This window comes from Globicephala melas, chromosome 11, assembly GCF_963455315.2.
Source record: "Globicephala melas chromosome 11, mGloMel1.2, whole genome shotgun sequence".
NCBI lineage: Eukaryota > Metazoa > Chordata > Mammalia > Artiodactyla > Delphinidae > Globicephala > Globicephala melas.
In genome coordinates, this window is record NC_083324.2 from 54,706,864 (window position 1) to 54,723,414 (window position 16,551).

General features: G+C 39.2%; 1 protein-coding gene across 3 annotated transcripts in view; it reads right to left on the reverse strand.

Moving 5' to 3' along the window:
* RBMS3 (RNA binding motif single stranded interacting protein 3) overlaps window positions 1–14,534 on the reverse strand; it is a 690,034-nt gene extending 675,500 nt beyond the window's left edge. For all 3 annotated transcript variants that reach the window (XM_060308006.2, XM_070046679.1, XM_030830022.3), the window contains exon 1: window positions 14,200–14,534. In XM_060308006.2, coding sequence (XP_060163989.1) covers window positions 14,200–14,274 — 75 coding nt within the window. In that variant the 5' untranslated portion in view covers window positions 14,275–14,534. The remainder of the gene's footprint in view (window positions 1–14,199) is intronic.
* Window positions 14,535–16,551: the final 2,017 nt, after the last annotated feature.

Sequence of the window (16,551 nt, forward strand, 5' to 3'; positions counted from 1 at the left end):
TCAAGGGTAGAGCAATGCCAAGAAATGAGGAAATGACGGCCGGTATTGCTTAATGAAAAAAAAAAAAAGAATCCAAGCACTGATGTCAATCCTTGTGTAATAAGGAACTCATCAAGGCATTTTTCAGTGTTTAAAAGGAAGCAAACCTGCCTAGAAGATAAATGATTCAATTTTCAGTACTGAAATGAGTACCTTATACATTTATTGTAAAATTATTCATAATGGCAAAACGGTGGCAAAAAAAATCCGCGCCCATCGATGGGCAATACTTGCATAAAATGTGATGCAAACACACTAGAAACAATTACCCTGACAATTAACAAAAAGGACATGTCTAGTGAACTGGGGAGAATGCACAAAGTATGTTTTCCATTGAAAAAAGGAGTAAAATAACCTGCTCAGTTTGATCTCAGATACCATAGATCTGATTGTATGTTTGTATGAGCATAAAGAATGTTATAGAAGGGCACATATGATTTTTTATTAACATGTTATTTCTGAGAGTTCTTCATTGACCAGTGTGGTGTGCAGAAGAAGATTATTAATATTTTCAATATATATCTTGAGTTGTTTCACTAGATACGATTAGTCTGGATTACTTTGCAATAGAAAAATTTACTAAATGTTGAGGAATTACATATATAGAGACTATATTTTCTACAAATGGTAATAAGAGCCTTGATGCAAAAAAAGAACATGGTAGAGAAAAAAAAAATACAAAACTTCAAAACAAACATAAGAGATTCAACACAACTTGGAAAAATCAAGAGGCATCCAAACCAAAAACACAGTTTGCAGCCACAACTGGGCTATTGTTTCCATACATTCCTTAGTGAGGAAGCCTTTGAAGTTGACATCAGAATCCCATCTTATATCATCTATCGTTACTTCGGACATATCTTTATACCTGCTTAGTTAATTGTATAGGGAAACTAGAGCTTTCTTTTCCCAAAACAGGTATTTTGTCAGTCTTATTTGATCTTTGAAGTTGTCTTTTCAAAATTTTGAGTTAAAAAATCCATATTGCTGTGGATATTCACATGGCATAGGGAGATAATATATGACTATTATACTCAAGATCCTCTGTCTCAAATAAGAAAAATAGACAAAAAGATGGGCCTAGCACTCAACCCATCTCCTAGCTGCGTCTTCTGAGTTCACCTCCTGATATGTCCAACTCTCCACCAACCCAAGGAAGGAAGCTGCATATACAAGCTGACAGTCTTGGCAACTGCTCAGGAATGGCCTCTCCAGTCCCCTCAAACCACCACCACTGCCATTTAGTCCTGACCTCCTTGCTTGTTCTCATCCCCAATTTCCAAATACTGGCTGTCTTTGAAATACACTTCTGTCCTTCCAAGTTGGCATGCGTTCTGATGTTCTTGCCAGCATCTTGGGAAGCAACACTGTGTCAGTTTTTCTCTTCTCTCCTCTTCTCTTCTCTTCTCTTTTCTCTTCCCTTCTCTTCCCTTCTCTTCTCTTCTCTTTTTTCTCCCCTTCTCTCTCTTCTCTTCCTATTGCAGTTTCTGACTTAGCTCACATGCTATCACAGTGTGTCCCATTAGCTGTGTATATAACCTAACTCTAGCCAACAGTCCCGGGGTCCTAGTGTCCCACATGCTTCAGGGGAGAAAGGTAGGGTAGGGAATGATATATCAGTTGGTATATGTAAAAGAATTTACTTTAATAAGACTTATTTATGCTATACAAAATGCCTTTTGACATAAAGCATCACAGAGGTGAAGGGAACATTCAGCAACTCTGGTTTTAAAAATCACTACCTTCAGCAACAGAGGACTGCATGAGACATACTGAACAACACGGATTAATACACACTAAAAACCTTCTGTTTTGCACTCAGCCTGCACCAGGCACTCTACTGGATCCTGCGGGGCATTCAAAGATGAAGACCCTGTGGTCCTAGTCTTCAGGGGGTTCACAGACTAACTCTGAAACAAATCTGATCCTGATAAGTAAAGGTATATCTGAAAGCCAAAAATAGATTTACAACCAAGCAAGAAAAGAAAGTCAAAATCCAATCCACTCTACCTTGGAAAGAAATGGGAAAAAATAAAAAGTAATAACTAAAAAGATAGGAGGAAACTGAGAGCAAAGAGAACAAAAAGTAGGAAGAAGTTTAGGAGCTAAAGGCAGGGAGGCAAAGAAGGCAAATCCATAGCAGACAAGTTGAGGATAGGAGAAAAGGGGTGAGACAGAAAGGGCAAGGGGAGTGGAAGCTGTGAAACAGAAAGAAAAGAGTTAGTTTCCCAGGAAGGACAATCTGGGAAAGGCAGGGAGATGGAGAGGATGCAGTGTAAATGTGAGGTCACTGCAGACAGACATCCTAAAGGAATAAGGATGGAGAAGTGAGTAAAATGAACTTGGCAGAAAAGACAGATCATGAATAATAATAACAATAATAGCTAACTTTTCTTGGACCTCTATTGACCTAAACTGCAATGACCATGTTGAAATCTAGACACTCGTTCACCAGGACCCACCCTCTAACATATGAATGTGCTGAGAGTCAGGGTACTTAAGCACGACTGCATTCATATCTTCAATTCAACAGTTCTGTGGATCCCTGGGCACATCAGTGGCCCTTAAACATCACTGCCATCTGTTTAGCATTGTACAATTCTTATGCCAATACTGCTTTGCTGGTTTTATAACTTATTCTATTGGATTACCCCACTCAAAGCCAGATCCTTTCTACATAGAACAACAGAGCTTCACTCATGATTATATTTTTGAGCAGATAAAAATTTTATATGAATATTTTATACATAGAAATTTCAAATACGTGTAAAAATTTTATTTCAATATTCTTCTAAAAAACACCCTTGTTTCCAGTCAAAAACAATATGGCTTTTATCCAGGTCGTCGGTAGGAACGAGTGATGGGTAAACCAGAACAAGAAAAGCAGGTGCTGGAAGTTATCAAGTGCATTGATATGTGGAAGCAGAACAAAGCACCAAGCTGTCCTAGAACAAAGCACTAAGCTGTCCTCAGAAGCATTGAATTTTTTACTTTTTCACAAGACACCAAAAGTCTCAACTATATGACTCCTCCAAATCAAGTTCTATATTCACATCAAAGTTTTTCCCGAAGATGGTTCTTTGATTCCTAAACTATCACTTCCTTTGCAAACAGCTCTTATCCTTTGCCTTTGGAAAGAAAAATAGTCAAATTCCAGACATTTTCAAAAATAAATTAGAACTTGATAACATTAGCCTCTTATTTTCTCTTTCTTCTTTTCTTTGTTTTATCTTTCTTGGTGCTTCTCCTAAATCACTTGTAAAATTAAAATCATGGAACTGCCATTTTTTTCTACCATGCTATTGACAGCCTCATCATTACAAGCTTTGAGGATCATTAGAATTTCCACAATATAAACAATAAACAATGAAATTGGGGAAAAATTAGAGTCAATCTATCAATAAGATTTCTAAAAAATTCTATCAAGAATAACGGAGGAAAAAGAATATATATATAGTTTGCATAATACATTATCAATATATCTCAGATCATGGGAAGATACTACATTTTTGAAAGAAAGTAAAAGTTATTAGTCATCTGTATTTTGGTGAGACTCGTCCCCTTTTGCCATCAGCTAGCAGCAAAAAACTTATTAGACCTGAAAAGAATGAGTATATGTCTCCTTAAGACCACTTTGCCTCTCCATATTTCTCAGTGGTCATTTAGCCTCAGAGAAAATCAGAACCATCGAAACAATTCTTAAAGTTTCCAGAAATGTGTGTGTGTGTGTGTGTGTTTTATGTTTGTGAAAGAGAAATCAAAGCTTATTCATTGAATCTGCTGATGAAATTTGGTGAGATCTGGCTAGAGGGCTGGGAAGGAAAACTGAGTAATTAGGAGGAGAATCAAAACATTGGGTGATTATGAGAATTCTCCCTTCAAGATTGTGAGAGGGGAGGGAGTTTTCGGGTGTGAGCATATGCAGGGGTCTAAAAAGACAGAGAAAAGTCCTTCTTTACTGAGGTGGGGGGAGAAGGCCATGCTCTGGACCAGGCATCCTTGTTTTCTTATATTACTGAAAATAATAAAAATCAGAATAAAAATGAAGGAAGCATCGTGCTTGGCTTAAGGCTAGAGAAGCAGTATCTTCAGGGTGCTCACCCACTTGTGAAAGTCATGGTGGGTCTGACTGGGGTGTGCATATGTGCAGACATGTCTGCTTTCAGAGGCACACAGATGTTGCAGGGTTGACAGGGACCTCTGGAAACCAAGAGAAGTCATCCAAGGTGAATAATCATGGACTTGGGGAACAGGAGGAGGTGGCCGTTTTAATACGTGTAAAAAAACCCATGACCCTATTTAGAAACAGAAGAATTTAGAAAGATTATGCCATAAAATAACTACTGTGCCAGGAACTTGCCTCCTGCTTGGACCCTAAGCTGAGAGCCCAGGGAAACACCTGTTACAGTCAAGCTCTTTTTCTTGCCAATTGGTAAACAATTCTACCAATTGCACAATGAAAAAATTCTGTGAACCTGGCACCCAGATCTGGAACTCTCAATTGCTCTCACCACCAAAGGTCAATCCAATGTATCTGCTTGTGACATATTTTAGCCAAAGAATGTTAATGACATTTTCCAATACACTGTGCTGTTCTAACACATGTCCCACCCTGGAAATTTGGGATTACTAAAATACAGAGATATCTTGAATGCCAAAATGTCACAGTAGGTAGAGATATGGCCAGCTTTCCAGGCTCTCCGACCACTTTAGGGACCCACAAAAGCACTGACAAGATGAGAAAAATGTATTGCCTCCAAACAAAAAAGAAACCTGTGAAACCAAATTTAGCAAACGTTTGTTTCTACAAAGCATAATACATTGCCAACTTTATTCATTGTTCTATTTAGTAGAGACCGAAATAATATTTCTTTGTACCTCAAGAAGATCTGTAGATTAGATTTTTTTCATTTTGCAAGAACACCTACATATACAAGATGGTAAGTGCACATAAATTCACAAGCACACATAAATGAATTTACTCGTACTCAGAGAGTTTTAGTGGCAAAATAATAAAAACTCTTCCCATATTTTATTACAAAAAATATAATTTGATGTGGAATATGAGTACACTTTAATATGTTTAATATATTTGTTGAGAAGTGGGAGGCCCCTAAAGTGTTCAGAAAATATGGAAGTTTTAGAATGACCCTTTACTTCTCCCATTGTTAAAGGACATCGCTAAATTTGGAGGAAAATTCCTCCCTGTTCATGGATAAACAACAAGGTCCTATTGTATAACACAGGGAACTATATTCAGTGTCCTGTAACAAACCATAATGGAAAAGAATGTGAAAAAGAATATATATATGTATAACTGAATCACTTTGCTGTACAGGTGAAATTAATACAACCTTGTAAATCAACTATACTTCAATAAAAAAGTTTAAAAGATCAGAATTCTTCCCTGTTCACTGACCTATTCCCTTGTACTTTTTCCTCAACTTTTTTGTGTTTAACTTCAACAAAGTTAAACACAAGAACAAGCCAGAAAGGGAAAATTCCCTGTTGCTAACATAAGTCCAGTTGTCCTAACAGATGAATAATAAAGTGTAAAGTCAATGGTTAACTTTTTAGAATAAATTGAGAAAAGAACATCAGAAATTTATTCTTTTCCGATTTCCCTGCCTACCTAGATTACAACACAACATCCTTACTTCTGAAGGCACAGTCTCGACTGGTATGCCTGGCAATGGACAAGAGACCGAGGGGCCGAAAGCCAAGATCAAGGCTAACACAGGAGCTATCACAACCCTTCAAGGGACTAGCATCAAGCTAAAAATAATCTGCTTCTCTCATCTCTCAAGAAGAAATTCAACATCATGGGTATGTCATATGGTTTTCTTGTATGATATCCCTGAAAACAGTCTGAAATTTTCTTCCAAGCTTTGTACACACTTCTTCAAATACTTCATCTACTCAAAACTATTTGGGGGACTTCCCTGGTGGTCCAGTGGCTAAGACTCTGTGCTCCCAATGCAGGGGGCCCGGGTTCAATCCCTAGTCAGGGAACTAGATCCCACATGCCACAACTGAAGATCCTGCGTGCTGCAACTAAAATATGCTGCATGCCACAACTAAGACCCAGCATAGCTAAAGAAAGAAAGAAAGATTTTAAAAAACTATTTGGGACTTTAAAAGTATATTTGCTTAAAAATGCAAAAATAAAGAAAGAGAGAAAAAATGTATATTCGCTTGAATTTTAAGTTACCTTAGTTCTAAGTTATATCCAGGATGCCACCATCCAATCTGTGTGAATAAGTTTTAAAAGTGGCAACCTAAGAGTTTACAGTCATCAGTAATAGCCTCAAATATGACTTGTATACATAAGAAAACCTTTTAAGAAATCTTAAACCGTTCCAGAAAACCAGATAGCATTCTGTTTCCCATTTTCCTTTTCACTAAATTGTCATCAATCAGAAATATGACTATGATAAATAGCAGTCCCTAGATAAAAATAGGAAGACTTCTCCAAAATTCTCGTTAAATTCTATACATGATCCATATTCAGCTTGAAAACCACCAGTTAAGAATGAGATAAACAGAAGGTCACCTGCATCTGGGCAATACATGACAATTTCTTAACCCTAAGGTATAATGATAAGAAAACTAATTCTAGAAAAAGTTAAAAATCAGTTCCCCAAAACACTTACTACCAATATTTAGAATATCATGAGATTTATTTTACTTCTATTATGCCTTACTTTCCACACAACAGGAAAGGATATTATCAGGGTTGCCTTGACTGTGTATGTAGTCTAGTTTATTTTTGGTATTTGTTAGTCATTCATAAAAACAAAATTCAGGGTTCCATTTACTTTCATTAATTCAGGTAACAGGGGCTTTGAGGAGGACCAAGAAGAGTACCTAGTGAGAAAGAGAGGAAAAGAGAATGTTTTTGTTTATGTGTCCTGGAGAAGATATTATTTTTCTCCTACAATACCATGCACTCTGGTTACTAGAGTATTTTTTCCCTGCTCTTTAAAGGTTACTATTCAGAAATTCAGGGATTTGAAGGTTTTGCAAACTCCAGTCAAAATAGCATTTCATCTATCAATTGTTATTTCCACATGTACACGAGCTCTTAGATTCATTCATGAAACTAGGGCTGTCGGGATCTTTTTTTTTAAATTTATTTTATTTAATTCATTTTTTTTTTTGCGGTACACGGGCCTCTCACTGTTGTGGCCTCTCCCGTTGTGGAGCACAGGCTCCAGACTTGCAGGCTCAGCGTCCATGGCTCACGGCCCCAGCCGCTCCGCGGCATGTGGGATCTTCGCGGACCGGGGCACGAACCGTGTCCCCTGCATCGGCAGGCGGACTCTCAACCACTGCGCCACCAGGGAAGCTCGGGCTGTTAGGATCTCAATGAGATCAACTGGTTTAGCCAAACACATGCATCACTATTCAGCTCTTATGCCACCTGGAGAGAGCAAGTCTTCGCATAAGGCCTAATTTTACCCACTCAAGGAAGGAAACTTGAACCACGACAAAGCCAGCAATGATGATTAAAGAGTGCCTGTCACTTGGCCTCACCCGTGGGAGCTGCTCTCCACCCAATCCTGGGTAATGGGGGTGTTTCTCTGGGTGCCCTGGATTTAGATGTGGTGAAGGATGCAGACAGTTTCATGTGTCAAGCCTCCAGAGTCGTCAAAGCAGTGCTTGATCTGCTCTGTAGAAAGCGCTGAGGACCCGAACAAAAACTCATCAGTGGCACAAATCCAAGGTCATCTCCCAAATATCCCTAATATATCAAAGCAGCCTCATCCATCTCAAAGCAAGAGTCACAAATGCTAAGCCTGGAAGGGATCTTAGGGAACCTGTCCTAGAAACTAACTCACTGACACACAAATCAGAGAATTCTCCCAAAGAAAAGCAGAATGAATGTCTTATAATTTACTCTCCATCCACTAGAAATTGGATGTATATTAGAGGTTGATGTTCTGAGCAGCAAAACTTCATTCAGATATCTGATTCTACATGGTATATAGTTCCTGACCAATAAAGCTACATGGAAAAATAAAGTTATGTGAACAAATTCTCTGCCAATATCAACTTGAAAAAGAAAAATTCAAAACCAAAACAAACAGAATCCAACTTACCTCGGTCCACACCTCTCCTTGCCTTTTGAAAATTGCTTTCGAATGTTTGAAATCTGAAAATAAAGAGCCAATTCTATAGGCTTTTTCAAGGCCCTGAAAATGATCACTTAGTAAAAAATCTTTTATTAGTATTAGTAACCCTATAGAATGATAATCTCTAGAAGATAAGAGATTATAGTTTTCACGAACAGTCTTTCAAAAACACTGTAGTTAAAGCCTCTTTACTATAACATCCCTGCTAAAGAAAAAGAAACAAAAGTTGTCTCCTTGTGTGACTATGTAATTTTTAACACTAGCAACAAAATTTTCATATTCATACCAAACTGAATATCATATTCTCAAACATCTTAAAAAAGAATCACACTGCCACCTATTTTGCTCTAAGTCACTGATCCTTACCATGTATCACTCTTTTGTTTAGGGATAAATGGCCTGAAGGTTTTCTTACAATAGTTCCATAGATTAAAGTAGCAAAGAAACAGAGAAGAAAACCATTTATAATTTCAAAACAGAAAGGAAAAACTTCACTTTTACTTTTTGAATGTGTGCTTCATGGGAATAACTTTCATCTTTCCATCTGTATTTCTTTCAGATCCATTCAGTAACTATGTGTTTTGCAATGAAATGGCATTCCATATTTAAAATAAAAATTGGTATTTTATGTTGGTTTCCATTTTCAAATAGCATATTTTTAATCACATCCAAGATAGTTCAGCATTTTTCCCACTACTGCCAAAAATAGCAACACGTACCCTCAACACAACGTATCATAACATATCCTCAACAACACACGTATCACCACACACATTTCTGCTCTTGGGCTCCCCTCAGCCCCATCTGTACTCTTGCTGCGAACAGCTATAGCATAAAAATGTCTCTTCTCACATGCTTTTGATATTACACTATTTAATCACATACAGCTGTGGCTTATAAGGCTGTTACAAAACACAATTTTAATGTAGTACTTGAAGTCAATTTTGGATAAACATCAACCATTTACTCTGAATAAGAAGTCCAACACTCCAAAGATTTTCTTTTAAAGGAAAACCCTGGTTTTCTTAGAATTTGGCATGGGCATCATTGTGACTGAGACTTCTCTCTGCCAAAAAGACTGATAATGTCAAAAAGGATTGTGTAAATCATATTAGTGCAAAAACGAAGCTTTCCATAATTCCTGGAGCCAGAAAGACCTGGAATGATGTGCATCCTTCCTTCTCTTTGGCCTCTTCCTTCACGTGGCCCCTACCTCCAGCCCTCAAATACATTTTAGTACTTCATGGAAATAGGTTTGAGTTATAATTCTGTTTTTCTTTTTCCAAATTGAGAGAAAGTGAAAGGAAAATGTGTTGGAAAGATACTGTTCAAAGAAATATACACAGTGTTTCCCTTAAGTTTGGAATTATTCTGGGAAAAAAAAAAAAAGCATGAACTTTTTACATTTCTACTCCTTTTAGTAGGCACCAAACTTAGTGTTGTGAAAACAATGACGACATTAGAGAAAGAAAATCCCAATGCAAACAAAGATTTGGAGGAGTAAAGAAAAAAAACCAAATTGAAAAGGCAAGGTAGCCTCTTGTTTCTCTGTTTCTCTCATTTAAAACCAATTAAAATAGTACACATTCTAACAGGAGATAAGATCGATCATCATTTCATGCTATCATATAACCCCCCTGCAGTGAAAGAAATATGTGGAGTTATTCCTAAAAATTCTCTTGCTGTAAGATTTTTAGAAAACTGGTTTTATATGTTTCAGTCCTTCAAAGGAAAACAGTACCTGGGAGTTTTCAAGGCTGAAACATACAAAACTGGTTGGTAACTGGCAAGTTACCAACTCTGACTATCAATGCAAATCTGAGGCAGGAAGTACTAAGGAAATTCTAAACTCATTCCCTCCCTCTGCAAGATTTTCTACATTTTCATGTGCAAGGAATGTGTGAAGGGTTGTTTTGTTTTGCTTTTGTAGGACCTGTACATTCACATCTTTAAGAATATCCTTGGCCCCCCGGGGAGGCTCCCTCTTCCTTTGCAGGGCACCCTGGCCTTGTGTTTTCAAGTGTCTGCTCTTTTCATGGCACAACTGGGGTCCAGCTAGACATTTAGAGCCGGGCGGCTGTCCAGCTGCAGATGGCTGGAAATTCAGCCTGAAATCAGTGTGCTGGTGATGAATTACTCCTCTACCTGACCCCAACTTCACACCAGGCTCTGAACAGAATTTGAGTACCACCAGCCAGGGAGACCTGGACAGGGTTCCATGGTCTGAACCCCTTTCTTCAAGGTCTTCTGAGGAAGCAGATGGCCAAAGAAGGGCAGGCAGCAGACTGATGAAAAAGCAGAGTGATTAGAAACTGCACTGAACTGGGAGAAATAGAGTGATCTGGCAAGGGCGTGGAAAGGAAGAAAAGACAAACTTGCTGTGTGCGCTTGGGTGAGTTTTAAGTTTCATGAAGATGACTAAAGTTTTCTAAATATCACATATGAGAGAAATATCTATTTCTCAACTGCAAAATATCAACTCACCAGGCTGTGACCACGTTTTACTCTTTAGCTTTCCCAGTTCAACTCATTTGTTTTTCAAAAAAAACACCCCCAAAGTACCTCCAATTCAGATTGAAATTCACCCTGGGTCTCATAATGCAATAGCAACAGGTTGGTTATTTGGAATGGGCTGTAACAAAATTCTTGAGAAATATTATGTTACAACTTAAGCAAACATCATTACATATATTATCATTAAGCTAAGAAACTATTTTTTGATCTCCTTTCTCTAAAACTTGCTGATTATTATGGGTGGCTTTTCCAACAGCAAATTCGTTTTGATGAAACTCTTTTTTTAAAATCCAGTTATGTCTCTTATTGAAATATTATGACATGTCACCAAAATTTCTTCTTTACTTCTAAATAAAAGTAATGTTCTTTTTAGAAATTGCTTCTTTGGCTAGGAAAACAAAATCGGTCAAAAGGAAGATTGACAAGTGACAACTTTGAATGTGAGGTCTGGGAGAGTAAGCATGTTATACCCACATTACTACAAGGTACAACAGCTACAAGTCAGCCATGGGTTTTCCTTTTATTTGACTTACCCATACATTTTTCTAATATAACATTTTAAGCATCTGGAAATTTTTTCAAAGAAACAAAAGCATAAATATCTTATTTCTATTTTTTTTTTCTTTTGAAGCAACAAAGTGAAGAGATTGGTTCTAATGTGATGGGTAATAAGGGGAGCAGAGAAAGCAGGGAAGTGTCACAAGTTTTTCTAAAACTTAAATTGCATTTGAGGAAATGGAAGACAGTTGCATTTATTTCAAAATCCGTTTTCATTTTGTTTTATCATAAGAAAATAGCAGCTGCATTTAACACACATATTTAGGTAGAAAGAGAAGGCTCAGTATTTTGGCATTTTCTGAATGAATACAATAATAAACATCCCATGAAGATTTTCCAACCCAAACTAATGTCAGCAAATAGCTTTCGTGGGTGAGTTAAAAACACCTGAATTTAGAGAACAGTTTAAGGCACGGTATCACCAGAATATGATTTTTGTTGTCAACCACAGAATTCTATTTTTATCAACCATAAATATTCTTTACATATTAGCATCATTTTAAAAAGCAATGATTTTAAAATTGGATTAAAACTACAAGCCAAGGCTGGAAGGACAGTGGATTTTATGGAATTCCACCTAGGCTTAGCAAATAAATCTAAGCAGCATGCATTTCCTTCAAAATTACTCTACGTTATATTTTGAGATATAAGTGTAAAAGGAGCAGAAAGTGCTACTGAAACAACCCGGTTGTTTTCATGCTATGCTGGGGTGTGATGAGACTTTATTATACAGTGTGAATGCTGTCAGAAAGTTCCCATATTTTAAAATATTGCACATTGACCCTTCCTCCCATTCCCTGAGTGCCTAAGTTCCCAAACAGTGCACATTTTCATATCTTCAGCTTCCAGGAATGTCATTAATGTCTGTCATTTCAGAGCCACTGTAATGATATTTGACAACTTCACAGCACTGTCGAAATTTTACAACGTAATAATCAATATGAACTACCATGATAGCCAAAGTAGCTGATCTTATACTCCCTACCACCCTGATCTGATTACCCAAATATCAGCTGAGGTCGCCTAATGGATCTAACTTCTTTAAAAATGTTCCAGAAGTTGATGGCTTTGACTAGCTTGAAAGTAACAAGATCCAGATGCTGCCTGTCTACACAACACTAAACTACATAGGACCCCAAAACAGATTTATTTTTAAATTCCCTCTCTATTTTTCTAGCTCTCTTTTCCCTCAACACCCCATGTTTCCTTTTTACCCCAAACAACACACACACACACACATACACACACACAAACTTCCCACCAGTGTAGCTGGTCCTGTGTCTTTAATATAACGTGCCTGACATTATTTCCTGCTAGCAATAGGTTAAAAGAAATCTCAAACCAAAAAGCAATTATTCCATTCATTTTGATCTAAAGTTTCTTTTCTGAATAGACTTCATCGGAGAAAACGAGAACCAAAAAGAAAGCATGAATTTTGAAACATTTGGAAAAATTTAGCCAAATGACTAAAGGGGATGGAATGTGCGATATTTTTCATGCAACCTTTGTTTGTTGTTTCTGTTTCTTTGGGGGATGAGAAATGACTATAAATTTCTCCTTTTAACTTGTCCTTGCTTTGCCATTTCTTTGAGGAAGGCAGGCAGCCGTTCTCTTCCCAATCCCCCAAAGAGTTAAAACTCTAGCCACTGGAGCAGGCGGGCTGGTCTATTTATTTCAGCAGCAGCCCAAACTAAATGCTCACAAAGGCAAAAAGCAGTGTGAGTCGACCTTGGAGGGGCAGGGCAAATTGTAAAGCGACTGAGAAAGGAAAGGAAAAAAAGAACAATCTTTAATATAATACTGAAAGTCTGCTGCCTGATCTGGTTTACAAATCAGCATTGTTTGGTGAGAGAGAATAAATGAGAGCTAACTACGGCATGAATTACCAAACCCAAATCACAGCACCCAGTCCTGGTGACAGCACAGATCACTCAGGCATGCCTTGTTCACTCCTGGCGTATTTACCAAGAACACGGTAGAGTCTGGCTAATGCAATATAAAATAATATCATCCATAAAGGAATACAATCCATGCATTCAAGGGGGAATAACCAACATTTTCCCCTGAAATTAAGTCCGATGTAATTGACAAATTGGAGCAGAGATTTCACACCTGAGAGTCTTCCATGTCTGAACTGCAGGATAAAGTTCATGATTGGCATGACCCACTGTTCAGTGACGTGGTCTTGCCACTGGCCCCCTCATGATCATTTGAGCACACACATAAAGCCTAAAGTATTTAACCAATTCATGTCCAATTATCATCAGTGTATTTCATCGTTTTTCAAGACCCAGGCCTCCTGATGGCAGCCAACATCTAGCTTCTAAAAGTAAAGAACATCTATTGTAAAGCTCCTAAATTCACTCTCTAGCATCCTGATCATCCTCAGTATAAAATAAGGCCATAGAAAACACAAAAATGCACCCAAGCAAACTCTAAGAGACTTGAATTAGTTACCGTGTACCTTCCCACACCCGTCTTTCATGCTACACTCAGCGGTTAAAAGTTTGAGTCGCCCCCACCCCGGCGTGTCCTATCCAGTGGGAAAAAACCTTTTAGAGCCACAAACAAAGAACAGCTCACCAGAAAAGCCCCTGAAATTGTATTCTTGTGCCTGATCATCACTGTTATGATCTCCTTTTTAACAACCCTGCCCATCGGCCAAGGACTTGACGGATATCAGGAACACCTAGGCAGCCAAATAACAACAAAGGAACTCAAGTAAAACTATTATCTCTTCTTAAAGAGAAAGCACCAGTTCCAGGCTTGCTTTCTTCTTATATCCTTCTCTGCTTCATTAACTCCATTGCTATGTTACTAATTTCAAAGAAGCAGGAAGAGGTGATGGGGTAAGGGGAGGGAGGTGGTAAATAATAATTCCCATGCCTGTCTGTTTCCCATCCCAAGTTCAGAAGGACACCCCACTGCTGCCAGACTGTGGAGCGAGCCATACCTTGGTTTGGAGATAATGAGGATAGTAGTAAGTGTACTGGGGGTACATTTGTGGCTGATCCAGGCGTTTGCCCATGTAGCTGGAATCTCTATCTCCGAGGCAGGGAACTGGATGACAGGGTATGTGCCCCAGGCCGAGCTTCCTCTGGAACCACTATTCCTGACAGTCCCGATGACTGATGAGGCTTCGGAGAGTCTTCCACCACTCACTAGTTCCAACACAGCAAGAATTTTAAAAAGAAACACACCAAAAAAAGAGGGAGGTGGGGGATTTGTAGGAAAACCCCCACACAGCCTCCCCAGCTCTCGCCTGGGGTCCACTTGGGATGAGGCAGTTTGTTCTCTACCCGGCTGTCCGTAGTGATGTCAATTGCCAACGTTTGTAAAGGAAAAAAAAAAAAAAAAAAAATCAAAGTCCTTTTAGCACAACTCGGAAATCTTGCAGATCAGCTTCCTGTCTCCTGTGTGTCTCTTTCCCCACCTTAAAGAAAACGAAAAAAAGAAAGAAAGAAAAAGAAAAAAGAAAAGGGGGGAGGGAAGAAAGAAAAAGAAAGGGGAAAAGAAAAACTAAAAAAAAAAAAAAAACCTCTCACAGCTCAGTTGCTGCTGTGTCCCTCCCAGAGTGACATGGTGTTCGGTGCTTGTCCTGTCCTTTCATTCACGTCCCCTCCTTCCAGCCAGTGGGTGGGACCCGGAGAGCCCCTCCAGGGAGCAGCGTACGCAGTCCAGAAGGCTGCAGTCTTTCCTCCAAGAAAAAAAAAAAAAGGCTGCTTCAACCCCTGCTGCAAGCAAAGTTCCGATTCCCTCTACTGGCTATCTCGAATAGCAAAGCGGTTTTTGCAGCAAAGCTGCTGCCGCTGCCGCTGATCCCGGGGAACTCAAATGTGGGCGGCGGATGATTCCTTATCCTTCCCTCCATCAACCCCGCACAAGAGCTGCCTTCTTTGCTTTGCTTGCCAAGTTTCAAGGTAAGCCACACTGCGAAACAAAACACAGCAGACCCCGGGAGGGACAGGAGGACGAAGGGAGGAAGGGAGAGAAAGGAAAAAATCAAGGCAGACGGGCTAAGCTTGCTGGTGAAAATGGAAAAAGTGTGTCCCGGATGCTTTCAAAACCTGTGAACGCACTAAAGCCGAAGGAATCCAAGACCTGCTTTAGAAACTAACCTTTTACTTCTCGGAGAACGTGGAGGATGGTAAGTACTGAAGAAATGTTGTAGTCTACTCCAGGACTGCTCGTAACAAGCCAGGCATCATCAGATCACAATCAGCAACTTATCACAGCAGAAATAATCAATCTGATCATTACATCCATTTTGTAAAAATCTAAAGAGGTGTCCCCTTCGGTTTATGATCGTCTTGATAAATAAAATCACTGTTTCTCTCACTGTCTATCTCTTTATGATTCATGGAGGCTTTAATCACTTTCCTGACATCATCATACACAAACACAAAGAACAAAAATCATAATCACTTGGCAGGGTGTTTCTCCACCAATAATAAGTAGTATTCTGACGTGTCTATCAGCTGCTACATTATAATACAGATTGTTTCAGAGGAAATATATTTCCTTAAAGGGTCCCTTTTCAAGGCAGGCGAGGCTAAAATTAGACGTGCCAGCTGTGTTTTGCTGAGGGCTCACGCATGCCCAGAGCGTGGGCAGACCAGCACTGAACTCCTCTCGACTTTGTCAAGTCGGCTGTATTCTCCCCAGCCCAGAGTTGCCTTTTCAGATGAAAGGTTCCCGGTACAAATCCAGCTTCCTAGGCAAGAAGACCAGAGAATGCGGTCCCATGTACAAGCCCTACTACCCCTGGGGCAATGGGCTTCCCGCAGGGGTCTGGTTCCTGGGAGCCCTGTGAGTGCAGGTAGGTTCCTTGGAGACAGATCAGGATGGTGGGCACACAGTTTTATGTTTGACTTTTGACAAGAATGACGATCGGAAGGAAGGAAGGGGAGAGGGTGGAGAGTAGGAGGTAGAAGCCCTGTCACTGAGAAAATTAAATCAAGTCTGCCAATGTTTATGTGTTCTTCTGGGACTCAGAGGTCTCATCTAGAAAATGGAACTACTTCCAACTTACCTAGCTGGAGAGAGTCAACTGAATCAGATACTAAATAAAAATCACATTGATTTTAAAATTCTTTGCAGCATCTCACTACTCAGACAATAGAGTCCTGACTTTTGGTATACTTTTCAAGTCACTTACAAACCTAACTTTCTTCTCCAGAGGCAGGCAGTAGACCCTGTCCCCCATGTCTGATGCCTGAGTGACACTGCCCTGCTTTCAGGTCTGGGCTGTGCTCTCAGGGCCTTCGGTCATCCCCTCTGCCAGGGGGGCTCTCCCAGACCCACC